This window comes from Poecilia reticulata, chromosome 13 (genome assembly GCF_904066995.2).
Source record: "Poecilia reticulata chromosome 13, P_reticulata-male-v2, whole genome shotgun sequence".
NCBI lineage: Eukaryota > Metazoa > Chordata > Actinopteri > Cyprinodontiformes > Poeciliidae > Poecilia > Poecilia reticulata.
Window position 1 is genome coordinate 19,078,471 of NC_088842.1, and position 27,631 is coordinate 19,106,101.

The following is a 27,631-nucleotide window of genomic DNA, read 5'->3' on the forward strand; positions in this document are numbered from 1 at the left end:
TTCTGGTGCTGGAAAAGAATGGCCATTTTGTAAAGACTGAAGGAATATAAATGTAAGATTTTGTGTTTTATTTCATTCAGCAGTTTGTAGTCCTAGAGCACTGCTGAACAATGTTATCGCTCTCTGCAGAGAATAAACGAGGCAAACATACTGAATAATAAAAGGTTTTCCTGTTCAAAACAAAAGCAGTCCTTTTTACTATTCAGATCAATCACTGTTTGAAAAGGAAATATGCAAGTAATTTACTGGCAGTGAAAGAGAAAACTGCCAGACCCAACGGTACAGCTCATTGTGTTAATAAAATGTCGTTAAAAGTTACATCTTATAATAAATAAGATATAAATAATACCGAGGTGGAGTTCAGTCAGTGAGGTCACTCACTGACATATTTTAATAACAAGTGAGCCTTATGGTTCAAGGTTTTACATGCTGGTTGTAGTTAACTCACGTCTGGAGATCAATGGATTTTGATTGGCAAGTTGATTGGAGAGCGGAGAGCCTAAAGAAAAAATAGGTAAAATAAGATTGGTCCGGTAAAATGACCTCAAAATACAGACTGTACAGAAAAAGAAAAAAATTATCTGAATAACCCGAAAAGCCTAAAAGGCAAAGACGAAGGTGTGTAGTGTGGAAGTATGCTGCGTTCCAGCTGTACTGGAAAATGGGAAATTCCAAATTTCTAGTTGGAACAAAAATGAACTGGAATGTCCTCCGAAGTCGGATATTTCATTGGAAAACTGGGAGCAACTCTGACTACTACGGTTACGATTTGGCAAACTTCTCGTTTCAATATGGCCGCCACTCACGTCAACAGTAGCAAGATGTGGGCAAGACGTATTTAACAAGACACAAAAATAAACGTGCATTGTAATAGCGCCTGCAGTTCTAACCTGAGCAAATTAAAAGTGGTGTTTGCTCATGGAAAGTAAAGTTTAAAATGACGTTTGTAAGCGCTATTGCAAACAGGGCGTCACCATGTTGAAATTTCGACTTCGTAACTACAACGCTGTTACCTCGAGCATGACGTCAAATCCTGCTCCGAGTTCCCACTTCCCAGGAACGCAACAGTACTGTAACAGAAGACACGTGTGGAGCTGAATTACTGGTAGGAAGTCCCTCTGATAGAATAAAGGAAGAAAAAAAAAAAAAGGATGAGCGCACTGAATGGGACTGTTACTCATACTGCAGATTTATGGCTACTTCAAGAATCCAGAGACATTTTCAACACACCATAATACTTACAGAGGTCAAGCTGCTTTATGCTGATGAGGTATCCTTGAGGTGGATGTTTCAATAAAACACATTGACCCCAAACAGGCCCACCTGTAAGCAAGGTCTTGATTCTGGTGAAAAAGTTAAACTTCACAGAGAGGCCGGCCCAATCCCTTGGTCTTTATCCAACAGAAAACTTGTGGAGTGACGTCAGACCTGCCGTTTCTGGGATAAGGCCAAGAAACGCAGAGGAATGGTGGAATGAATCATCCTGGAGTGGAAGATCTGCTCACAGGTACCAGAAGCTGGTCGTCAACAAACTCCCACGGTTCTCAGAAAAAAGTGTTTCTGCAACTAAGTATTAGTTTGGTGATTCCAGAGCAAAGCTAGACATTTAAGCATTTTCAATTTACACAGTAGTCATTGGAGTTTGTAAAGAAAAATGCACAAAAGGTTTTTATTTTTATACGATTATTTAAACAGAGTTTAAATAATCGTAAAATTATTTTTACGATTTATTTTTCTTACTCGTTGCAGAGAGACATTTTTTTTCTTTTGTGCATATTGCACAAAGGTTACAAGAATTTTAAGTTTTTTTATTATTTTCCCCTAAAATTGTATTGCTATACATTGTATCATATTTTTAAATATATTGCCAATAATCTATAAAAAGACATTTGAAAGACAAGCATTTTAAGCTTTTCTAAACACGGAGTAGCCACACTCTTACCATCATAAAATTAATTATATGGCAAATTTATTCAGAGATCAAAGATTTTCAGGTTTCAATGAAAACTAAGTGACCTGATGGTGAAAAAGTACCTATCAAAATGGTTTATAAAAACACTATTTTAAATAAATACTCATTTTCTCAATCGGCATGAGCTGAACAAAGCGCAAGGCTGTAGTTTGGTCGTTTGCTCTTTTAATTTCTTTATTAATCAATGTTACATTAAAACTAACATAAATAAACATTTTTTATGAACAAAAGGCACACAGTTCAAATATAAACAAAAGAGAACACCTGTACAGTTTGTCTTAAAAATGAAAAAAAAAGAAAAAGAAAAAAAAAAGACAACAAAATGTTCTACTGTCTCTGAGCGAGAGAGCGGTCTAAGAGAGAGATGAGCTTCAGCTGATTTGTTGACAAAAAAAAAGCTACAGCGCAGACCAACTGCAGCAGCGCGTTGTGCAGGCGTCAAACCATACAACTCTTCAGTCACCCTGCAGACAGGAACCAGAATGTAGCCGGGAGTGAAGAAAAGACGAGCGACTGGGAGCAGCTTCATGGAGAGTCCTCTTCCAGGAGGTTTACAGTGAGACTCGTCTCCATCGTCTGGATGAATAGGCCACGAGATCAATGGCCACTAGATCAAGAGGTTTAAACACGCAGCACAGAGTTTAAATAAAACATGTATGGGCAGGAGGCTGGGTGAAAGGAACTATGATTTCTCTACTGAGGCCTCTGATTGGCTGAGTTCTGATTCCTTAACGTTGTAATTTCTCTAGCTGGTCATTCACAGTACAGGCAGGATATTAACCGTCTCCGACAGTGTTTGTCCTCTAAACATATTCATGTACACATTAATCCTAAATAATAAAAAGGGACAGAGTTTTTTTTTTTTTTTCCTGTGTTTGCTCCAAAGCAAGAAAACAAATCAAATTTGCTTTGGCTCAGTGATGAACATCCATGGGATCCTGATTCATTAGGTGTGGTAAGTCCACTAAAGTCTGAACACCAAGAGAAGCTGTCCTTTGCTTATCCAGTTTAGTCCAATTTAATCTGGTCTAATGCAGTCCAGTTGAGAGACGTTGTGAATCGCCGAACATCTGCAAGCATCTCCTAGTCTGCTTTCACCTGTTTAAAGTACCAAATGGGCAGCGCTGGACCGCAGTATTCCAAAAGAGTTGGTTGGATCATTTGGTTTTAGTTGGTCCTTTTTGAAACTTCATAAAAACCCCAGTCCATCTGTTACCTTAACGGGGCGCGTGCAGACAGCGACTCGCAAGCATTTGCAAGCACAGACGCCAAAAGTTCTGATGCAGGACTTATACGGCGACTGTATTGGGTACCTCCTCGTAGTGAATAATAAAGTAAGGGTAGCTCTGGTCGTCGTTAAAAATGACATAAATCTGGGGGTCCACCCAGTTGTCCACACAGGAGTCATAAAGGTCACTGGAGGGGTCCCGAGGGTTGATGGGCGGAGGTCTGCGCATGGAGGAGTTTCCTACGGTGAACCTGAAGAAGCAAAAACACAAAGAAGACGGGAAAAAAATATGAGCAATGCTACAAGAACCCTGCAGGAATAAAAGGAAGAAATGGTGCCAGTGAAGGCAAGGAAGTATAAACTTTTAAACATTAAGACTGTTTAAATGTAAATTTACACCGTTTGCTTTTTAAAGTAAAAATATATTCCAAAGCCAGGAAACCTCAGATTCCTGAAACCAGACAAATACAGCTCTACTGATGACTTAAGAGCAAATGCAACACTCGGGCATTACGGTAAACAAAAACATGGATTAGTTCCTTGACAAAGGAGACCTTTTAAAGAAAACCGTATTGAATGGATCTGCGTCTGCAAGGTGAGTTGTTTTTTTTTTGTTTTCTCCCAAAGATAATTTACCCAGGAAACAGGGCAAGGTTCACGAAAGTAAATAGCCCAGAGGAAAGACTTCTTATAAGACCTCTTTCTTTGTCACGTGATTATGAAATTAAAAACTTGGCTTCAAAGAAAGGAACAACTCAAATCTAAGACCAAGTTTTTGCAGAAGAAGCAGTCAGACCATTGAGGCAACCATGGGTGTCGTTCTAAGTCTCAGGAAAATTGGTTTTGTAGAACTGTACAATGGATTTTCAGTGGTTGAGTGGATATTTTCGGAGTCACATTTTACAGCTACATTACTGTATTTGAGATTATCCTTGAGAGATTCAACAAAAGGAAATTGTGTCCAGAGAAGTGAGTTTTTCAGCTGCTTCCATTCACTTCTACTTTGTTTTAAAGAAGAGGTGCATGGCTCTCTGGGAGAGATTGTATCTTCCAGTCTGAATGCTGCAGAGTTTCAGTTCTTTGACTAACAAATCTTTGTCATTCATGATAAATTACAGGCAGAGTAAATTACATCTCCTGCAGGCTAACGCCTGTCAACATCTATCCCGACTTCGTCCTCCTCACTGGACAAATTGTGAGATGAGTCTGCATCTTATGAGCTCATATTTCAGTTACAGAGTTTGCTATCACTAGACTCTTTCAGCAGCCATTTAACTATGCATCATATCCATAGTTCAAATTTCCATATGTATATTCATTGCTTTCCATCTGACTTGTTCCCACTTTATGCTTCCCCCCCCATTTTTTGACTTTGCACAGGGAAATGAATGAAGATGAGCTTCAAGCTCAAACATGACTGAAAAGCAAAGGTTGTAAAAGTTTTGATGTATGCTCCAACTAAATGAATGAAATGAAGCATTGCATCGTAACTTCAGTTCTCATAAAAAACAGCCAATTAAAGTAAAAAGACTCTTAGTTACAGACAAAGGCTGAGAGTAGATGTATGAAAGCAAAACCTTCGCCTGTTATGTGGAACAGATTGAACCCAGACTTGGAGAAAGAGCGTTTTCCTGTGTGTGCCTGATTGAAGGAAGGGAGGGGGTGGTTTCCAAACCGCTGCACAATTCCCTGGACGCGCCATGGACTGTCTGCCTCGGCATAACAAAGGTGGTGATGTATGATGGGCTCAGCCAAATCAGCTGTTTTACATGTGCGCCTGCGGATTTGACTTTTGTTTGAAGGAATCGGAGTAGCATGGTCCGGCTGAAAGATGGTTTATGGAAAAGAACCTCAAGATTTTCCTGATCCAAATTAATGTTGATGCGTTCTGTCAATTTTATCGGCAGGAGTTAAGTGGAGAGGGGAGAAGTAGGATCAAAAAATCTGTTTGGAAAGAAGTACGTCCTGAAGGGAACCGACCTGTCAAACACACCAAACTGTTCACTGGGGACACTAAAACCATGCGAACGTCAATAAACCCCGGATACATCAGGCCTTGATTTAGCATTTAATAAACTATGATGTATCCAGTTCCCTTCAAAGCAAAGTCTAGTAAAGCATAAACAGCAAAATGCCACCAGTGGAATAAAGCGATGCTTTTTGAAAACAGAAGCCGTCTCGTCCAGTGGGATAGACGCGCTCACACACACCTGCCAGTGAGGACCTTGGCCAAGAACATGCAGTGGACTCCCTTGGGCGAGCGCTTGGAGAAGTTGTGGGAGTAGAAGGCCCTGCGAGCGAAGTAGGAACCCTGGCCGAACATGGTGGCGTGCTTGCCGCAGACGCGCGGGTCGAAGTTGTGCTTGCAGATGCCGTCCACAACGTCGGCCGAGGTGCCGTGGAAGAGGTGGCGCTCGCTCAGCAGCCGGTCCATCTCGGTCATGCGGCGTGACATGTACTCCTTCTTCCTGTCAGAGCACACACAGAGGCGGACATTGAGACGGGGTTTGGTCACTAAATGTCATCGGAAACGGTTATTTGTTTCTAATGTGAATGAAACGAGCCATTGGGACAAATACTACATGAGCTCATCTCACATGAAAATGTAGTCAGAGATTATTTTAATCATTCATTTAAAAAGTGAACATTTTTCATGTGAAATCATTACACACACACATCACATTTTATACTTTTTTTAATTTTGATTGCTTATTAAAAAAAATCTATTTTCTAATTTTAAGAGTAGTAAATAATATACTTTAAATAAAAACTCATTTATGCTTGCTTGTCAGGTGTCTAGCAATCATTGGTAGCCTCAATAAGGAGGGTAAGTCATAAAATGTATCATATCATAGTAATGGAAAGATGAGTGGAAGGAAAAATTGTTATAAAAAAAAAAAAAAAACAGCACCCACAGCAGAGCTCACAGCAGCATTGAGAGGATAGTGCACATAGTCCCATTCCAATGTTTATGGTAGATTCCCATCAAATTAAAAGCAGCTGGAGGAGCAGATCCATCCAGAGTTTAGCCTACAGCTGATGGTTATCAGCTTAAAACACTTCCTGAACCTGAGACAATGGAAGCATCTTAGCTTAATGCCCAAAGTCCTCTCATCAAATAAAAAAGTCCCAGTGTCAGAAGGAGGTCAAGCGGCACAGAATCCATTTTACTTTAACAATCAGTAAGAATTTAGGGAGCGATGTCATCTGCCAGGGCTCTGTGTTTTATCAGGCCCAAATCAGTGCAGCGGTTACCAGGAAACTTTAGAGCACTTCATGCTTCCTTCTACTGATGAGCTTTATGGAAATGTTGATTCCATTTTCCAGCAGGAGCTACCTTAAATCACTTGATAGGAGAGCAAACTAATATGTCCTAAACCCCACAGAGAATCTGTGGACTATCGTCAAGAAGAGTGTGGAGTTGATGTCCACTAATAAAGCAACCTGGGCTCATCAGCATGCTGTAATATTTGTGAAAGGAACCCTGACCAAGGAGGAACATTAGTAGATATAAAAATGCTCTCTTGTGCCCGTATGATTTTGAGAGAAACTGAATTTTGTGTTTTCATTAGCTGAAAGTCATCATAAAAAATGAACAGAAATGGTATATCGCTCTTAGTGGGATGAATATAGATAATTAAAATTCAAGATTGGCTGAAGAGCTCATGTACAGCATGGTCTAGTAGTTTTACTTTTATTGATCCCTGCCCTGAATCTGCAAAAAATAAAACTTTAGAGTTCATCTTTCTTCAACAACCAGCACTGCATGTACACATCACCTCTGTAATGTAAGCAGATCAATAAGGAACGCAGAGGAGAAAGCGAGGTGAGTCACCGAGGCTGTGACCCTCACGTGAACTCACACAATGCCACAGCTTGCGACATGACACTGCACGCAGCGCGCTGCTCGCTCGCACGCTCCCGATTTCCTACTACACCAATTTTGTTTGCAGCGCTCAGCTATCGCACGCAGATGAACTCGCGCAAACAAGAAGTTATGGTTTTGCTGCAGCAGGCAGACTGTGGGAAAAGGAAATCGAGAGAGAACCAGTGAGGGGGCATCGCTTTCGGAGGTGGCGAGGCAGACACACACAAGCACACACCGGTAGTCATTGTGAAACCGTGCGGTACTGGTCGGTGTGGGAGGGTTCAACTGTTGCAGCTGATAGGAGAAGGCCTGCTTTGACCACAGCGGTTAGCCCGCTGCCTTCACAACAGGAACATCATCATCACCAAACATCTCCCCATCTGCTGTGTTCACACACCACTGTCAAATCGTTCTCACGAAGTCCCACACAGCTGGCATCATTTGGCCTATTTCGTCTCGATTCTTCTCTCTTTTAGCTTCAGAACTGATTATGACCCGGTTTTAAATGCGCATGGAAGGTTTGGAACAAGTGAAGCTACCATTTGTGATTTCCAAAAAAAAACAAAGAGTGAGCTTCCAGAGGCACATTTTGAGAACGTTTAGCATTTAGGTGGTAGCTGCAGGTTCTACAGAAAACTTGCAAAGACTGAAAAAAGTTTACAGAATTTTCACCTCTGTGGGGGATCTGTTTCTAACTCGAAACCCTCTTTCACCTGACACCTAAAATAAATTCACCTGTGTAATTTAATACAAGTATAATCTGAGATGTCCTGTGAAGGGGTATGCTAGAGAACATTGGCTACGTCTTTAAATGTGGTCAAATTTCTCAACTGTGACAGGTTTCTAAAGTTTTATACCTCTTAGTTTCACACAGGAACTGATGATGAGTTCAGGTAAACAACAGAAAAACCAGTTGCGTGCCAAAACCTTTCGCCACAGCTTTAGGAAATGTCTTGCGTGCAGACATGCCAGCAGCCAACTTTCTCACCTCGACACACAAAAATGATCTTCTGCTTAATTCAACAACTCCTCACCTCTTATACTTCTCCCAGAGGAAGGGGTTCTGGACGCGCTGGATCTTGATGATCCTGAACTTGGTTTCTGATACCGTCTTGTGAAACAGGCTGTACACCGTCCTGTAGCTGCGGTCTTCGCGCGACACGGGCACCCGCAGGAAGTCCTGACTCATCGGCATGGGCAGCCATGTCTCTGGAAAAAGGCTGGGAGGGTTGGTCGATGTCGGTGAGAGGGGATGCGGCGAGGAGATGTCCATCGGGGTCGGTGCAGGCGCAGACGTGGAGGGGAGAGCGGGTAGAGAGAGACCACCCAAAGTCCTGAAGAGGAAAAAGAACATTAGGTCTTTTAGAGAAAATACACTTTATTTAGAAACCACAAAGTGTCTCTATTAGCCCTGATAGTTGCTGAGTAGGCTGTGAGCTGCTATATATGATGCAGAATACATAACTGAGAAATGAATTTGTTGTTTATTAAAAACGAAGAAGAGGACATAAGGAAAAAAAACCACTGAAACTGAATGTGCCAACCAAGCAATACCACGAGTTCCTCCACTGAACTGGACCACTCTAATCCACATCTTGCACTTAATCCAGCACAATCCAGAGGTTCTGGGTTTCTTTTCTAAATACCTTCTTTGTTATCACCTTCAACCCAAATTACAGTAAGAAACTAGAAACTTACTGCACATAGCACTCAAGTCTCCATCATATCTTCTATGTTTATTGCAAATCTCCATTTTGTTGAGAGTTTTCACAACATCTTGTTGCTGCTTTAAGTAACAGAACGAAACATTTCTAAATCACTGAATTATTTGGTGTAAACAAGATGGCAACAAGTTAAGAAATAACATGTGACGAACCTTGTGTGATGAATCATATAAAATCCCAATAAAGTAAAGTCAGAGGTAATACAGTTTGTGGTTGTGATCTGCAGCAGCATTTTACTGAAACTTAGTTAGCTAGAGCTGTATGTAACCTAGTTCTTATTACAGAGAAATGAGCCTGTGAGCAGACAAAACCGTTTTTTAAAACGTATTAAAAGTTTCTTTTTCTCGGATATCCATGAACATCACTCGCAAATCTCTGTAAATTTGCCAGCAGAGAATCAACATGCAAACCAACAGGGGCCGGATCAGGAATGATTACTCTCTGCTCCGTTTTGCTGCACCTTATTAAAAGCCCTTCTGCTGCTTCATTAAACGCAGAATTAGGTGCCTGATATATAATCCGGCGACCACAGCTCCCAGTCTGAGCCAAGATGAAAGTCAAAGCAGAACTGGGTCTTCCACCGATCAACGCTCACATTTTAGCCCCACAGGAGGAACTGCTCCAGACTGTCTGCACCAGAAGAAGAAGGAGTTTGTAGTCATTAGTAAAAGCCTAAAGCCAAGGTGACGCTCGCTGCTACGTCTGCACGCAAACGTCCATCTGCAACTTTAATGCCCACGCTTTTCCACAACGACGGCTCTCGTTTGTTTCCAATCATAAGCGTTTCCAAAAGCCTCCATCTGCTGCACGTTCGGAATCACATCCCCTCCGACTGCCAGCCGTGACAGATCCGAACTGCAGGGCGGCGCCGCTGCACGTCAACCGTCAAACGACACAACACAATGGTGCGAAAATGAAACCCAGACACCAAACAGGAGAAGATGAGAACAAGGAGGACTGGGTGGGGGGAACGGTGGGGGGCTAAAAGAACTATAGAAAAGAAAGAAAATGCCAATTGTAGAGCCGTCATCGCAGTGACAGAAAAAGAAAAAGTCCTCCACCACGTCTGGCATTTGAGTCAGTAACAGTAGTTTTTCTGTCAAGTTATCACCCTCTAAGTGTAAATGCTGTTAGCTCCATCATCCATACGAAAGTGTGTGTGTGTGCGTGTGTGTTATGAAGAGGCTCTGAGGTAGTGTGACAGTTATTCTCGTCTCTTTTCTTCCACTCTCTCTTATCTTGTCGGTCTGGTCTAAGCGACACCCACCACCTCCCTCATTCCCTGCACTGCAATCGAAGTCTCTATTCCCTCGGCGCTTTGAGGAGATCACAGACAGACTGCTGCAGAAAACAAGTGCGAAATGAAAAAGGACAGATGCCGAAAGAATGATGGAGGCAGGCAAGAATGAGAGCTAGGAGGGAGGAGGAGGAGGAGGAGTGATTAGGAAAGAACAGGACAGGAAAGAAGGAAGAGCTTTCTAGGCTTAGGTCACTTAAAAGGATGATTAACTGGCTAAGATTTATCCAACTTGATAAGTGATAATTCCCTTACTGGGAATTTTAGGGGATTTTTTTCACCATTAAAACTTTAAGAGCAGTCCATAGTAATTTTGTAGTTTCTCTAGTTTCTTCTTTCATGTCACTATATGAATTTCCATTGCAGTTTAGGATAGATATGCTAAAGGAAATGCTCTAAAGTTTTCTCGTGGACAGCTCCATTGACTTTAGCCTTGACAGAACACAACGAACCAACGCCGGCAGATGACCTGGCTTCATAAATCCCCATCTGTGGATTCTGGGCTTCTCCCCTTCTTCCTGCAGACCCGACGCCTTCTGTATGCACCATAAACCACCAGGAAGTGGTCTCGTCTGTCCTCTCCTGAAGCCACGTAAAATGCATGTCTCTGGTTCGGCTGATGGGACTCAGCAGTGTGAACTTATTTACCAACTTTTTTCTTCCACTCAACTTTCCATTGATTGACTTACATCACTGAAACCGCCGGCTTTACTGCAAAATACGTTTTTACTTTGACACATTTTAATCAGTAGACCTCTACTTAACATCTTTGTATTGTAAATCCAGGTTTCTTCTTATGAAATATTCTAATATTCTGACAAATTCAACTTTTCATAATCATTCATATGAACAGAAGTCTTCTAATGAAAGTTGCTCTTGTTTTTAGCTCATATTTTTTTATTTTACTAGCTTATTTAATATAGTCAAATGTTTTAATTCTTTCTATTGTTGGTGTGTTTGTAAACCTTTTTGTTTTATCAAAAACAGGTCTGCATTGTAAATGTCAACTTGGATCTCAGTGAGAACCTGTATAGATAAAGGTTAAGTAAAATAATAAAAATAAATTAACTGAGATGCATGTGACTGAGTGCAGCTACTGCAATTTATTGATGGACAAATGCAACCAACAGTTGAGCTCCAGCTCCCTGCAGTGACGTTTCTCACCCTCTCTCCCTCATCAGCGCGACTCTCCGGAGCTCAGAGTCTGGAACCCATTTAGATCCTCTCCGGCTGCACTCCCTTTCACCCTCGCTGCCTGTGTGTCTCTTTTCTTCTTCTCTCTGTCTGGTTCTTGCCCTCACAATCTGTTTTTTTCTTTCTTTTCTCCGGCTCTCTCTTGACTGTTGTGGCCCGGTGGGCACAGCTTATTCTAGAAAACCTGCTCCGCACCAGAAGAATCTGCAAATGGGCTGAGAATCAGGTATCACTTGTTTCCAAAGTAAGACAGAGGAGAGTACTGCAGGCACATCTCTTCGCCGCTATAAAGACGGGAAAGCAGGGCTTGAGAAAATGAGTGTGAGAACAAATTTAATCCCGTCAAGAGGGGTGGAGGGGTTCACAACACTGGGAGCATTAATTTCTTTGTCTCCACGATCCTCCCTCTTCTTCTCATCTGTTTTCATTTGCTTCATTATCTCATTTCACATCTTGTCTGCTCCAGGCGTGCTTTCCCCGTCACAGAACAGCTCCTGTGTCCTGGTGACGACGTCTGACTTGCCAAAAATCTGAGCCGGGGGTAAGTGTTGGTTCAGCTCCGGCTGCCGATGCGTTCTGAAACGGATCAAAACTGGACGTGGCGTTCAGAGCCTTTTGAGCATTCAGCCCTGACTGTGACATTGGCATTGTGTACCGGCCTGTGTGTGCCTGCACGTACCTAAACACAGAGCTAGGACGCCCGGGGAACACGGAGAGCCATGAGGAGACAGATTGTTACACGGTAGAAAGCCAGCAGTGAGAATTACACAGCAGTACTGCCAGGAATCACGTTTTTTTTTCCCCCTTTCTAAAACCTCAAGAGTTCGATGCTCTCTGACAACACCGAGTAGAAAGAGATAAATTATTATTATGCTGATGTGCCGGATAGTACAATAAAAAGCAGAAGTGAGAACAAAACAGCAGGCAGGAAACCATCAATAAAGTGATTAAGCTTCACCTCTCTGCTGAGGACTGACCACTTTCCCTCATTATTTATGAGGTTTCATAACGTCAAATCTGTGTGAAAGCTGCTTTTTTTCTGCTCTTTTCTGAGTCACGCAGCAGACGAACATGAGAGACGTGAGGCTGAGATCAATAAAACACTGTTTCCTGTATTGATCTTGTATGAAACTAAAGCTTATAGCACAAATATCATATATATCAAAGCCATCAACAATATTACAGATGAGCTTCAAAATCACAGCACCACTGTTCCCACATCAAATTTAAAAAAAAGCTTAATTTCTACATTTACCGAGACTCAAATATGCAGTATGATAGTGGTAGGAGTGGAGTGTAAAAAAAACTAGCATTTTGACATTTATTAAAAATGACACATATTTGTTTGGCAGGAATTTAGTGATAAAGTATAGAGAGAGAATTTTTTTCCCCCCAGCAAAATAGTTCTAAAAATTAAGGAGGACTGCAGCTAAAAAGACAATCAGATTGGTTTTCGACAACCAGATAGATATATTGGTGCCATTTCCAATGTAATAATGATAATATGAATCATATTATTTCTCTTCATCCCTGAAAACAAATGCACCAGCATCACCAGCTTAATTAACGCCATTTCTTTAAAACTACTGTACATAGGGGTTACAACCAAACCAGTTTGGTGGAAGCACCCTCAGACAGGGAAATGCGAACGCTGACAGACAAACTGCAAAGTTTCTGATTGAGGCTGATCTCAACTTCCAGACCTAAACAGGACTAACTGGATCAGAGTGAACAGTGATATTTACTGGAGGTGCGGCGTGAGGATCACAGACGACATGAACATGGGTCTCTTCTTGATCTGCCGTCTGAAGCCGAAGACAGCATTCTGCTGGAAGCCCTCCTTGATGTTGAGGATATACTGGTTCTGTAGCGTGATGAATCGGACCTCCTTAAGGCCCCTCGAACTTGCCTCTTCGATGAGCTTCACCACCGGCTGCAGGGGAGGAGAAAACCAGAAAGAGGACATGAAGAAGGGAGACTGAGTCACTGTCCAGCTAGTCAAGCAAAGCCAGCAGAGATTAAGATGGATTGTTTTTAAATGAAACCAAACTCAAACACGGATAATAAGTAATTCTCATCTCCTTTCCCTGCTTCGTCTGGGATTTCTCCCATTGAACTCTATTTCTCCAGTAGTATTTCAACCGTGTCAATCAGCGAACAGAAGGAGGAGTTGGGAACAAATATTTTTTCATGCCGTTTTAAACTTGTAATCATGGTTGTGGTTCAACAACGGCAGCGGAAGAAGTGATCGAAGCTGTTCAGTTGATGTTGGTCACATTTCAAAATATTGAGCATTTACAGTTTAAGCAAGAGGAATGTCTTAAAGGGGCAGTATTATGTAAAATGGACTTGTTTGAGGTTTATACGTCATGTCAAAATGTTATTCCCTTAAGTGTTGCCTTGATTCTTTCATGCATGTTTCAGGAATCCCTGAATCTCCCATGGCAACCATTTGGAGGTGCCTTAACACCTGCTCTTGCAAAGCACCGCCTTTTCCTCGCAGCTCCTCCTTGGAGATGCAGTCTCACAGACCACCTCTCCCCTGCGACTCCCCCACTCAGCTCCTCCAACTAGCGGCAGCAGCAGTTAGCAAAAACTTTGGCTGAACTGTGCGTCTGCTGAGCTTATCATACAAACAACTTCTTCTCTAAGAGCCTTTGTAAACGCCACAATGAGGATCATTGTTGTGTCAGAAAGAGCAGGAGCTTCTTAAAGAGACTAGTTTCAAGGCGTCAAATTCCAACATCAAATTTATTTAAGTTATGTTTGATATATAAAGCATTTTTACAACAACTGAAGGTAATAGGTATTTGATTGCACTATAAAATGCCAACATGTGCGTGGGAAACACATAATACTGCATATTTAAGACATTTTATTGCTGGCAAGGATGCTGTGGTTCAACACAATTTACTGTAAGCGTCACTGAGCTGTTGCATTAAATACGTGACAGCCAAACATTAGTGATTGGGTATAATTGTTTAAAATTAACGCCTCCAGCAAGCAATCGTTTCTCAATATCTGGGGGTCCAGATCCTCTGTACAAAGCAAACTGTAGAACAAAGAGCTGGTTTTTCGCCAGGCTACTGTTTCACATACCTAGTCTTCAGGAGTGCTTGTTTGCGTGTTTCTAACTCGATCGAATCACAGCTGCTAGTTGATTGATTAGTGGGAGCAAAGTTAATGTGTCTGGCCTCGTGTTCACAGGGCGTGAAATAAAGCAAACGCAAACGCAGAGAGAGGCAGAGAGCGGCTCACCTCAGAGTATTCCCTCCAACCAATGTTGTCTCTGCAGTAGTACTTCCACACTGTGTGACAGCTCGGGGTGGAGTTAGGGTTCGCTGCAGGAACGGGAAGAGGGCAGGGGGGAGTGGTCAGCCGGCGGACGCAGTCAAACTCCAGGTCACAAACTCGCATCGTCGCAAACTCCAGCAAAAACACCCGGCCCCTGAAAAAAAAACAATATTCCAGTTAAAAATGAACCAGCAAGTTCCAGGGGGTCAGCGGTCTTTGTAGGAAAGAAAAACAACAACAAAAAGAAAAACCCTGACCAATCATCCTCAAAGCTGCCGCTCGGTGACCTTGCTGTTAAATGGTCCTGATTTATATTTCTATCAGCTGCCATGTGACCAAACATGTGGCCGTTAATGCAAGCCATGTGCCCCGGAGCGAGGCGACCAAACCTTTGGTTGCTCAAACACAGTGAGTCACACAGGGTGACAGCAGTGTGTGAGAACAGGACATTTCCCTGAAAACACACACACGCACACACACACACAAATGACTCCATGATGAGTGAAATAAAATGTAAATGCCTGCTAGGAGAGCCACTGTGATGTTTATATTTATACCTCTAAATTTAACATTTTGTCATTAAACACCAACAAGCCAAAACGTTTCATTTTGCTGTAATTTGACTAAGAGCACTGCTGTGTTCCTGGATGCTAATGACATTCGCTGATGGACTAGACCTATGAGGCCTTCGCAGAGCAGCTGTGATCACCCTGAGATTAAGTTACACATTTATTAATTATGTGCCTTCTCTAAGCAACAGGCACATCATTTTATTTAGAGGTATCCAATTAAAGGAGGGAGTACACACTTGCACGACACGGTTTTCAGCTTTTTACTCACATACTTCAACTTCCCCATTTAGGCATCATTTACTTTCTCTGTCACATGCAATCCCAATAAAATGCACTGAAGTTTGTGGTTTTGATATAACGACCAAAGATTAAGTATTAACCACTGAACTCAGTGAAGACTCATCTACCCAAACAGCAGGAGGCAACAATTAATCTTGCAATTAGAACATGTGTTCAAATGAGGCCCATTTGTCAGATCAGTACCTTTTGTAAGAAACCTTTAAGCAAGAATTAAACATGCTTTTCATTAAACCCACATTTCTGTTTTTTTAAATATTTTTTTATTGATCTGATGTCATTTTAAATACGTTTTCAATACCTGTAAGTGGGAAATTATAGTTAACAGAAATAAATGTTTTAAAACACCCTTCTGTATGTTTCACTTTGTGATGAAGTTCCTGAAATAAATGGTCTTTTCAGTAATATTCTAATTTATTAAATGAGTTTGTACTCCTTTGACCCCCTCACCGTCTCAGCATGTGAGGGATAGAAATCCCACTATAATATATATATATAAAATTGTATTCAGAGTAAGCTAATGACCTCATTAACATTCACCCCACTGATATCAGTATTTAGTGGATGCACCGAGTGATGTCAGCGGTTTTCTCCGTTCCTCGGTCAGGTTGCTGACTGATCAGGTGTGAACAGCTCATTTCGTGCCCAACCACTAATTCTCAATAAGACTCACATCTGAGCTTTCATTTGACGAATCCAGAACATTCAACTTGTTGGCTTGGAACATTTTTGCTTTTTCTGTTTGTTGTCGTTGAGAAGCAGCCTGAAAGCATGATGCTGCCACCACCATAATTTGTGATGGAGATGATATGCTTCTGAATTTGGTATTCAGCAAACACATTATGTAGTTTGATGACGTGTCACTTCCTTTACCTCCCTCCAGATGTCTAGTTTTAATCACCTTTTCTTTAAATAACCAAATTTATTTATTTATTTTTTCCTCTTCATGTTGTAGCAGGAATACCGATGATGACTCCACTGTTTCCATACTTAACTTAGTTAACACAAATCAGCTGCTCTCCACTAATCTCTGTTTCACTAACTGGGACAACCAATGACACAAACTAGGAAGACTTCTGCTGAAATAGGTTGGCCTCTTTAAAGGCGGTTAATGCTTACGCAGTCATTTACTTCACCTAATAAGATTTTAATTAACTGAATTATGTTTGTTAAAATCAAAATAGTCGTTTTTCCAAATTATTTTTTTAAATGTCAAATTATACTGATCTTTATTTTTTCTTACAAAAGCGCTAAAACGATAAAGCCTCCAAAGAGGCTGAATACTTTTTATGTTCACTGTATGTTATATTCAAAGTCAGAGTCGGGAACAGAGAGCAAATAAGGATCCAAAACAGCAGTCTGACTGCCCTCAGTTGACATTTTGCAAGACAACAAGTGGGACGAATGCCAGGCGGTAGTCAGTCTGAGATGTTTTCCATGTGCATCACCTGAGGAGGAGCGTGCAAACCTGTTTGCTAATGCAGCGCCCGCAGCAGTGAAACCTCGGGTTATTATAGGTAGGGAGTAAACACAAATTAAGTTCTCCTTCCTGTAAGTGTAATTACTGGTCACTGAGGTTGCAGGGACCCAGACAATGCTTTCTGTCACAACGTAACAGCCTGAATCATTTTCCAAAACCTTACAATCACACTGGTTCATAAATAGCAGCTGGACGTGCTGTTAGCATAGGCTGAATTTCTGCTAAGTCATAAGGCGACTGCGTCTCCATAAGAGGAAGTGAAACAGCAGGCTGCTTAATGAGCACGTGCAGAAACAAAACAGTGACTGAAAACCAAGACACAGACTATCATATCTGCACTACCAGAAAATAAGAGATAATGCAGATGAATGATTTTCTGTTCTGTATATGAAAGCTGTTTTCAGCATTCAACAAGCTAGAGGGTGTTTCAGTTTCATGGGAAAAACAAACACAGCAGTTCATTTGAATACTGAATGCAGAACCAAAAGAGAGAAGCAGAAAAAACAGGATTATGGTAACGGGTGCAGCAAGAAAAGTACTGGCAGATAAAAGTGAGGTGGGCAAGAAGCTGTGACTGTGGCACTAACAAGCTGGTGGGGGGGGGGGGGGGGGGCAGTACATCTTCTGCTTCGCCTCGGGTCAGCTCCTTCTCTCCCACTTGTTTTGTTTTCGTAATTATTTCTCGTTTCGTTCTGCTCCGTCTACACCTCGGAATGTTCCCCCCGTTTAGCTGCTTCTCTTGGTCTCTTCAAACCATCGCCGCTGTGTTTTTTAGGAAGGGAGAATCTGCTTACCAGGCACCTGCACAGACTTCTCTCTCAGTGCAGAACAGTTTCTACCAGCAACAGGGCCGTCTGATGACAGAATGCATGAGGTTGTTTGTTCTTATGCAGAAATGAGATCCAAAACTTGACAGAACAGTAAAAGACTTTGACAATCTGAGGTGCAGGGAGTGAGAGCATGCCAATAACGCTTCAAATCTGCTCATAATGTTCCCTTGGTTTAGAGTGGAGATGCGCACGTCAGTCAGCCGGTGATGCGAATAGCTCAGTTTCCCCTGTACATCTTTGATGTTTGTTTGAAATCAGGTAAACTTAGAGAAAACACTCTGATGCAGGCTAATTATCAAGTCTGTTGAATCCACAAAAGGAAATGAAAGAAGTCTTCTTTTGATAACAGCGGGTCAGAAATCTGGAAATCTGTTTCGGCTCTGAAGAGCCTAACTGGTTCGTCTCTAGTTTACATTTATTTACAGGTGAACTACAAAAAAAAATGACAGGAGTTCTGTGCACAGAACTCCTGTCACTGCTGGTCAGCTGTCTGAAATGAGACTATTAGTCTCCTTTTGCTTGCAAGAAAAACATCCTAGGCAATTTAGAAATATTGAATTAATAAAGGAAACAATGTTTTAAAACTGCAGTTGGTAAGTTATCTGTGGTGTGAGTGTAGCAGATAGACTTACTAATCTGTAGGGAGAAGAAAATGTATAATATGAACAATAAGTACTTAAAAACCTCCACAAAATGTTAATACTTACTCTATATTTGGTTTACTTATCCCAGTCAAAGAAGCAAATAATAAATGTTACAAACTACATGTTAAGTTAATTGAGCAGTTGTACTTTTCTGTATTTCACATACTTTTTCAAGTTTTGTTTAAACAAAACAATTTTAAAAAAAAAGCTTAATTTTGTTTTTATCATAACTGGAAGAATCTCACGCTAGCGCCGTGTCCAACTCACGTCGATGCAGCATCCACATAGGTGGTTAAACCTGTGTGAACGATCAAAGGTTCAAGTTTCACTATGAGGAAGGGAACTTTTTCACATTTACAGGCAGACTCTCCACCTTACTGATTTGCTCTGTTTCTCACACTCACAAACCCTCTTTTCACAGACACACAGTCAAACAAAGACAGGTCTCCAGAGAGGTCAGACAATGATTTTTTTTTTGTTTTTTCAAAGCTTTCCGTTGAGTCCTGCTCCCTCCCTCCCTCCCTTGCTGCTAGACCAGTTCACACTAAAAATAAAATTCCACCGGTTAAATTAAGTGCACTCACATCCAGGGTTTTTGATGCCCAGGCCAATCCCAAAAGAAAAAAAAAATAACACGATGAAAATGTCAGACTGCTTTAAGTTTATGCAAACGTGCATTCATGTAGGTCAACAGAGAACGCTTCGAAATTCAAACGGCAGTTTCTAACTCTGATTTAATGGATGACAAGACAGTGATGTGGGAAAGAGAAAAAATGTGCTAAGCAACGCCTTTCCTCGGATGAATGATGATTAAAACTTATGGTGCTGTCCAACTGGATCCTACATGTCGAAACACACACACACATGCACACACACGCTCTTAAATATAGTTAAACTTTCTCACAGGTACACACACAAGTACCTGCATACCACCATTAGTTCAGCCTTGTGATTGTCACAAACTAGAAGAAAATAAAAAAGATTACTCTTTTACAACACACACACACATACACACACATTCTTTAGATAGATTCAAGTACACACATGCAAACTCCATCCAGTCACGCCTAGATAAGTCAGTCAGTCAACCAAATCTGCTGACGAAGTCTTCTCTAACACACACACACACACCCAAACACACAACACCGCATTGATGTCACAAGCTCGTGTTATTTCCTCCTGCTGGACCGATTCACTCTCCATGCCAAGCGATTCAAACGCCATGAAGGACGGCGTCTGACGTCTCCTGGATTGTTCCCGTTCAGGTGCATGCCTCAGTCAGCCGTCACATCACAGAACTCATAGTTCAGGGCTTCCTTTCTCTACGCATTGACGCTGTTGTTACACAATCCCACAGCTACCTGGAACAGGTTTTTCTTAGTTTAATAAAGATTAGATAAAAGGAGAAACACAAAGTGGCTTAATGACAAAGCTTTTGCATATTTTGATATTTCCCTAAGGGCTTTACAACCTCAAGAGGCAACATGTGAAGAAACCCCCGTTCCAACAAAACAGAAGCAAAATGCTAAAGATGTACACCACAATGACTAAAACTTCTGAATTTGTGAATCCAGACAGAGGGAAATGATAGAAGGACTGAGGCAATCTGACTAAGAAGAGGCAGGACAACCCAGACCTCGCCTCTTTGATTCACGCCATGGTCTGTGTGACACACTATGGACTCAAACACACACAGGCTCTATTTACTCTATTTACCAAGGCTGATCGTTTTCAACAATGTTTCTTTTCGCGTAAACCAGCTCGTATAAGCATGCCCATATATGATTTTTTTTTCACTAGGTAATGAGGAAACATGGAAACCCCCAGCGATATAAACACAAAGACACACTCGTGCACACACCTTGGTATCAGGTTGCTCTGCCCTTGGTGCTCAGCGACTCTTTATGTCAGTTAATGACAAGCAAGGCTTTTATCACATGGCTGACAAAAGAATCTGTCTCCAACGCTCGCTCAAACACACCCGTGAATGCGGCTATGTAAAACTCGGACGCATTCAGTGTCTGTTGACTGCCGCCTGGTTTATTTCAATTAAACCCGTCTAGTTACGGGAGATGTGCTGGAGGGTTTATACACGGCTGAAAATAAAAACTGACACAAGTCACTTACATCAGCAAATATGAGATACAGTGAATGTACGACACGGGATTGACTGTGACATTCTTACTTCCTGCTGAGTTCATGCCTAACACGGATTAGTCAGACTTCCACTCCTGCTCATCATATGGATGGGATTATGTGTTGTATGGCTCACACTCACACATGTGGGAAAGGATCAGGCCAGGACGCTTGCTGTAGCGTACGTGCAACAATGCAGCACTTAACCAGATGCAGATCCACTTTTCTTTCTCTCTTTTTTTTTTTTTCCTGCCCAGTGCTCTTGCGTGGCTGCACAGTATAAGAAGGCAAAAACAGGCCTTGGTTGCCATACCGACAGAGAAGCTTCAAGAGTCATGTGCTCTCCCTTATATCACTAATGATGTTATCACTTAGAGATACCTTCGTGCTGCGTTTGCAGTCTTGCGTGCATGAAAAGACAGGCTGAGCTGTGTGTTTGAAGAAGAGTAACCTGGGTGTTCACACACTCACTCACTCACACGCATGCACGGACACACAGAGCAACACGCTAAACTTTATCAGAGTTAACATCCCAAAGTTTAATGACTCCACTCCCGAGTTTCAGCCTAAAATCAACAGTAAATTTAGAAACTCGCTGTCAGATTCCTCAAAAGAAGGGAAACACTGGCATCCAGTAGAGAGTCTAACCACCTTTCTACACTCCCAACATTTACAATTAAAATCAACAAAAATGTCAGCTTAAAAAAAAACAACTGCTTACAGTGAATGAAACAGCTGAACAAGTGAAACCCCACACCCTCTGCATATCATTATCAGACATGTTACAAGATAATAAATGTTCCTAGTTGCCCTTTCTAAAACAATCCAACCTGTTTCAGACTGAGGGCCAAAAAATATATATTGAAATGTTGCAGCTAGTTACGAGTCTGGCTTGTTGCCAGTATTAAAGTATTCCTATATTTTAATTCAAAACCACAAACATCTACAGCTATCATTTCTACTGTCAACATGAGAAGTCAGAGAAAGCATTAGAGTACCTCAACACTTCCTGTCAGCCAGCTGGCTGAAAGAAGGCCACTACAAATTTACCAAAAAGAAAAATCTGGCCTTTTGAAAATGTTAACAGTTGTCGTCAGCAGGGAACACCGTTTTCTGCTTTCAATAAAAGCAATAAGATAAGATGCATTTGTGTTTATAATTTGGGTCAATACCATGATACTGTAAATACCTCATAAGAACCAGGAATAAAAATGTTAATTTGTGATACGTCTCATGCCTATTGTGGCAAATCACAAAAAATTGTGAGTGGTTTTGAGCAGCAAAATACTCAGATCTTTATAATTAAGGGGTGACAATTATTGTAAAGTATTGCTATGAGGGAAAACAAGTATTGTGATAAAAAATAGCAATTTACAGTTATCATGAAAAAACTAATAGCTTTTGTAAAGCCAAAAAAAATTATGTTGGGGTCGCTAATTTTGCTTTTTGAACTATTTTTTCTTACACTAAAAGTACCAATTAGTATGTTTGAAAAGTATGACTGAATGCAATCATTGTGTGCCGTTTAGCTCTACCTAATGCAACTCCTGTAATCAAGAATCCTATTTGACATTAGCTAAGTTTTATTTGTCAAGTAATGTTTGCAGGGCTTTGACTAGTCAGAGACAGACGTACTGCCGGAAACATTGAAAAACCTTCAAATACTTTTAATCACAAATTTTAGCTTTATGACACTATATGCACAATAAGATATTGTGACAACAAACATCCATATTATTCATCCCTGTTTGCAATAATAACAAGCATGCAACAAATGCGGGGGTGTCTTTTTCCCCCAGACATGTTTTATTTCCAGCTGGAGTTTCAGTTGAGCAAGCCAGATGGTCCTGTGTGATTGTGTGAGAGGTTGACAAACTAAAAAGGTCACACACACAAAAAAAATAAAAAATCTAGGCTGACTCCACCAGGTGCATATCCTGTCAGTGACGCAGTGTGTGCCTTGAATGCACTTTCAGCTGGAAACATGAACCAACAAGTTAAGTTAATAGACGAAGCGGCAAATAAGTGAACACCTTTAAGCCAAAAACAACAACAAGCACAGAGAACTGCCTCAATGGATTAGCTATGCTGAAAGATTGAGGAGACAATGGTGAAATAATGCGTCGCTGACTATGCTTAATGGAATACTCCAAAATATTAAACGTTAACACGGATAATAATTTAAAAAAAAAATAAAAATAAATAAAAAAAAGGGGGTCAATTTGGAGAAGTATTTCTGTAAATGGGAACACGCAGATAATAAAGAAACCTGTGTTTAGAATAAGGTCAGCGTCTTGCTGAGCGGCCCCATTGTTTGCTTGTGAGCAGCACAGTTTCACAGGAAGCACATGCTCCTCCATGTCACCCCGCTGGGGTTTGCCAAGTGCTTGCATTAAAGTGTGTCTCTCCACCGAGTGCGAGAGAGTAAAAGGTAGGTTTATCTCCCTCTACTAAAAGGCATGCGTGCGTGTGAGCAGTGCAAGCCACTTGGTTTACCCGTGCAGCCAGTTCGTGAGAGCATCTGCACGCCAAAGCGTGTGTGCGCGCGCGCGCGTGTGTGTGTACTAGTGCAAATGTACACTCTATTGTGCACGAGAGGACAAGCTGCCAAGCGAGACTGTGTCACTGACCACACAGTGCATCTGACGAGTGGGGGTGGAGGGGTCAGGAAAGTTCATGAGGGCTGTAAATTCTGCTTTGGTTGGAGCGCTGGCCAATCACAGGGCTGCGTTTGGGGGGTTTGGGAGCAGGGAAGTGCAGGAAACAGATAGCAGATTATTAGGCTGCCAGGCCGCGATAGCTGCTCAAATAAAGAGCAACAACAGGGTGCATGCTAACCAGAGGACACGCCGGGACAAAACGCGACCTATAACATATATATATATTTATATTCAAAGTAACATTTACTTGGCCGTCAGCACAACAGCTGGGGGAGCTGGTGCTTTCAGTTTGTCGGCCGATGGTGAAACCGAAGACAGAACTGAAGCTGAGGTTTACTGTTTCCAACAAGCCTGAAGAGGCGGACGATTTGCAGGCAGCCTATGAGCTTTCTGCGCCGCTGTTGCTATGTCACAAATACCTATTTATCACGACCACCGGGGGATAAATTGCTGCACATGTCAACAGCAACTGGGTTTCTTTTCAGACGTATAATGTTACACTGGTGTACACGATCTAGGTTGAATGGAAACAGTTTGGTTTGCTGCTTTGAAATACGGGCGAAAAAAATTCGATTTTGTGTCACTTTACACACGCTACAGAAAGCAAGGTTTTAAAAAGGTTTTTCACACTCTTCCTACATTTCTCTGGTTGTCTGAGGCATAAGTGTAGTCCCACCCCCTTTTGTTGCTGCACACTGTCATTCAAGATGGCTGAAAGTCGGTTCCCTCGCTTAAAAGAAATACAAATACAGATGTTTGGAAATTATTCTAGTTGCGAGATGTGTAATCAGTCATGGTGTGGAAAGCACAGGAGTCCCACCCAGCACTCTTTTTCAAATATAAATTTCTTTTTATAAATGATACTTAGCAAACTAAAGCTGGTGTATCTATTAGCTACCCCACCACCAGATAGCCAATGCAGTTACCAAGCTAATATCAACTTTATTCTCCTTAATTTAGTATATTTCTTCCATATATCTATGCATTAACATAAAAATACCAATAAGTACATGTTATGAACAACTTCATAGCTTTTGCATAATGCTAGCACCAATATGAATATCCGTTGCTTCTATCTAGGTATAAATTTTTGTTTTTACTTTTTGTGTTAATATCCAGAAACTGCTTTTTTTTTTTTTTTTTTTACCTAAAGTTGTACATTCAGATGCCAATACAGTCTACAGGTTCCTGTGCAGATACTTACTGGTACTTGAGTCGGACTTGTTCCTGGTCTGGGTTGCAGTACAGTCTCTCCAGCTGCTCCTGGGAATCGTCTGCTATGCTCTGCCATGTCTGAGTGTTGCTCCTGCGGATCTGCCAGTGGTAGGGCAGCACGGTGTGGTGGTGGGCACAGTCGTTCCCAAAAACACACCGTCCCTGGAGGAAATCCACACAAATGTCTACAGATTCTGACTGGTGCGTGTGATACTGGAGCTGAGTGAGTAGCTCAAACACTAGGTCCAGGGAGGCCTCTTCGCTTTTATTCTGGAACAGCACCCCTTTGTCTGGCTGCAGGAGCTGGGAGTGGGGGTCCTGGGTTGCAGAGGAGTCTTTCACTGAAACACTTTTAGCGCCAGAGGTTAGGAGGTCTTTGCTTTTGATGATGCTCCCCTCCTGGTGAGGAACCTGGGGTGTGACTATGGGAGGTATATCCCTCTCTGAGGGTGGGATTGTCTCCGTGCTCTCAGCAGCTCGGAGGCCAGCTTTCAGCTGGGGTCGCTCCGTTTCCTCTAGCTCCGCAGTAGTATCGGCTATCTCCACGTCGACGTCCCGGCTCATCAACCCCTGGACTCCGGTCGCAGCCGCTGCATTCTCGGCGGCTCCCGGGTCTTTGAGACACACCTGCCCCACGCAGCTCTGCTTCACCACCGCCGCCGCGCACAGGGTGCCCGGAGTTCTGCCCGGCTGGCTGCGGGGAACAAACACTCCATCCCCGGACACCAGAGTATCCGTGCTCAATAAACTAGTCAGTATCGGATCCAGGGCGCGTTGGAGGCATTTGTGGTCCAATTTCCTCTGTTTCTTCCTGAAATAGGGTTTCACTAGAGGTATTTTGTCCGAAAGCCCGACGATCGGCTGCTCCGTGAAATCTTCCGCTTCGTCCATATTTAAACTCACATCCAGCGAGATTGCAGTCGGCACACGTTCTGCGGATTTCTGGAGAATGTGCAAAGTTTTACCCATGTCCTCCTGCTAAGCCCGGACGGTCCTGGAAGAGAAAGAGAGAATGAGGTAGTCATCAAAGATAACAGCCGTAATCCTATAATCTCAGTTTCCAAGGTGAAGTCATCGCAGAGATTAATATGCTGCTTGGGCGAGCTATTATGGCAAACACTCCCTGGCTTTCCTTTCCTGGGAAGGAAAACCTCCGCCGCCTGTATGCTGAATCGAAACCCCCTCTATCTACTGAAAGTGATCCCAGATTGACCCCGCACATTAAAAACTGGAACAACACCGCAGCAGCCGCAAAACACATCAGTCCCTCTAAACAGCCTGTTACACCGATTCTCGTAGGGGAAGCAGGGAAGGTTGGCCGATCGAAGCGGAAAAATATTACCTAATCCCGCTGCAGGGAAGTTGAGCCTCAGATTAATCATGTCAAACGAGAACACGTCCCCTTTTTTCCCGTTAAGTCCTTTTGCTCTCCGGCTAACGTCATGCCTGCAAATTACAGCTGCGTATCCGCACAGGAGCGATAAAATCAGGAGTGTAACAAAACCCCCACTCTCTCTCTCTCTCTCCCCCGGGACTATATTTTGATCACGGGAGTCCGATACGCGGGCCCTGCCGACTACGTGCCGCTTTACATCACTGCCCGAGCAAGTTCGCACGTAGGCTCCAGCTGACACAGCTACACACACACACACACACACACACACACACACACACACACACACAGGGCAGGCAGCTACTGCAGCGCAGAGAACAACATAAAACACCGAGGAAATTTCACTCCACAGGCCGAAAAGCAACTTTCGTTCCGGTGAAGAACTATCAGATTTTACAGGTGCAAGGATAACAAAAAAAAGGGGGGGGAATAGTTATAAGAGAAGCACTGCTGCTGCTATTTAAATTCCCCATTAACTAGCTTCCCCACAGACTATATTTCTTTATTCTCCGAGGCTAAAACGAATAATACGCTACCTGCGCGACAAAGTCCACCCCTCTCCCCCCGTTTGCGGCACTCTTTCGTGGTCAAAATCCAGTGTGTACATCGGGCGAAGCTCCAGATCCAGTCCGGATAAAACAAGCTAGTACCAGAAGTAGTATCCGTCCCCAGACCTGGGTCGCTGGTGTCCCCCTGCTGTTTCCCTCGTCGCTCTCATGCTCTGTCTTTTATCTCCTCTCTTTGTATCCAGGACAGGACAGGAAAGGCGCAGAGGAGCAAACCAACCGACAAAAGAAGTGAGCACAGCCGCAGCGTTAGACTCTCTGCCTGGCTGCCCCGGCTCCGCACCGCTAGGCTCCGCCCCCTAACCTGCCAGGGGCGGAGCTTCGCTTCAACCGCACGTACACAGAGTCGTCTGGTGGTCGCAGATAGAAGCTGCAAACAGTATGTGTGTGGGGGGCTTTTAATTCCAATGTCATAATGCAGCAAATTATAAACAATTAAAAATGCACATTTGAACGACTCTTGGCGAAAAATACATCTGGGAATATATGTACTGTATGTAAGGGCAGCCCTGTAGTATTGTAGTATAGGGATGTCAAATCCAGGCCTCAAGTACCAGTATCCTGCAACTTTCAGATGTATCTCTGCTGTAACACACATCAATCAGATAATGAGGTCGTTAGCAGGACTATGGAGAACTTGACTGGACACCGAGGAGGCAATTCAGTCTTTTGATTAAGGTGTGAATCCAGGGACACGTTTGAAAGTTGCAGGACACGGCCGAATTTGAGGACCCCTGTTCTAGTGCATTGGTTCCCAACCCTTGTCCTCCCCAGACCTTTTTTATTTTATTTTCTTATGGTTTTTGGCAAAACTGTAGATGTGCATTACCACACCTTAAATGTGACCTTAAAGGATGCTTAAAAAAAAACCATATTCTTTCAAATAAACAAGCCAATCTGAGATAATTTATCAAAGCTGGAGAACTGTAAGATATTAAACTTCTACGAAATATTTCAATGGAATTTTATCTAATTTTCAATTAATAAAGAATGTTAATCAACTGAACTCTTTCATTTCTATATGTCTGATAGTACAGTTTCATCTTATCCATAATCACATATACCTGTATTACTTTTCCCTATTGAATGAGGTGCTATTCATTGTTCCCAAGCTCATCTGTTCTGCCGTTACACATGTCTCCTTCCTCCCACATGCCTAGCTTAAATAAGTAGATGATTAACAGGGTTCAGCAGCATCAAATGGCTTGCAGAGGAAGTCATGTAATCATTTCTATCAGGTGTGCTGGAACAGAGACATATC

General features: G+C 42.3%; 1 protein-coding gene across 4 annotated transcripts; it reads right to left on the bottom strand.

The window, feature by feature from the left end:
* Positions 1–2,120: 2,120 nt before the first annotated feature.
* tiparp (TCDD-inducible poly(ADP-ribose) polymerase) lies at positions 2,121–26,662 on the bottom strand. Of its 4 annotated transcripts, none has more exons than XM_008425323.3 (7): positions 26,479–26,662; positions 24,401–25,405; positions 14,542–14,731; positions 13,029–13,216; positions 8,103–8,402; positions 5,411–5,668; positions 2,121–3,451 (listed from the first exon to the last, which is right to left on the bottom strand). In XM_008425323.3, the coding sequence occupies exons 2-7, from the start codon at positions 25,378–25,380 to the stop codon at positions 3,262–3,264; spliced, it is 2,106 nt and encodes a 701-aa protein (XP_008423545.1). In that variant the 5' UTR covers positions 25,381–25,405; positions 26,479–26,662; the 3' UTR covers positions 2,121–3,261. The 4 variants fall into 4 exon arrangements, with proteins under 4 accessions (XP_008423545.1, XP_008423543.1, XP_008423542.1 ...); XM_008425321.3 differs by having other exon boundaries at positions 26,455–26,662; XM_008425320.3 differs by having other exon boundaries at positions 26,341–26,661.
* Positions 26,663–27,631: the final 969 nt, after the last annotated feature.

Coding starts and splice junctions, on each gene's coding strand:
- tiparp (XM_008425323.3), bottom strand. CDS start 25,380: ATGGGTAAAACTTTGCACATTCTCCAGAAATCCGCAGAACGTGTGCCG. Junction 13,217..14,541: donor GTTGGAGGGAATACTCTGAG/GTGAGCCGCTCT, acceptor CCTCCCCTGCAG/CCGGTGGTGAAGCTCATCGA. Junction 3,452..5,410: donor GCCAAGGTCCTCACTGGCAG/GTGTGTGTGAGC, acceptor TTGCTTCTTCAG/GTTCACCGTAGGAAACTCCT.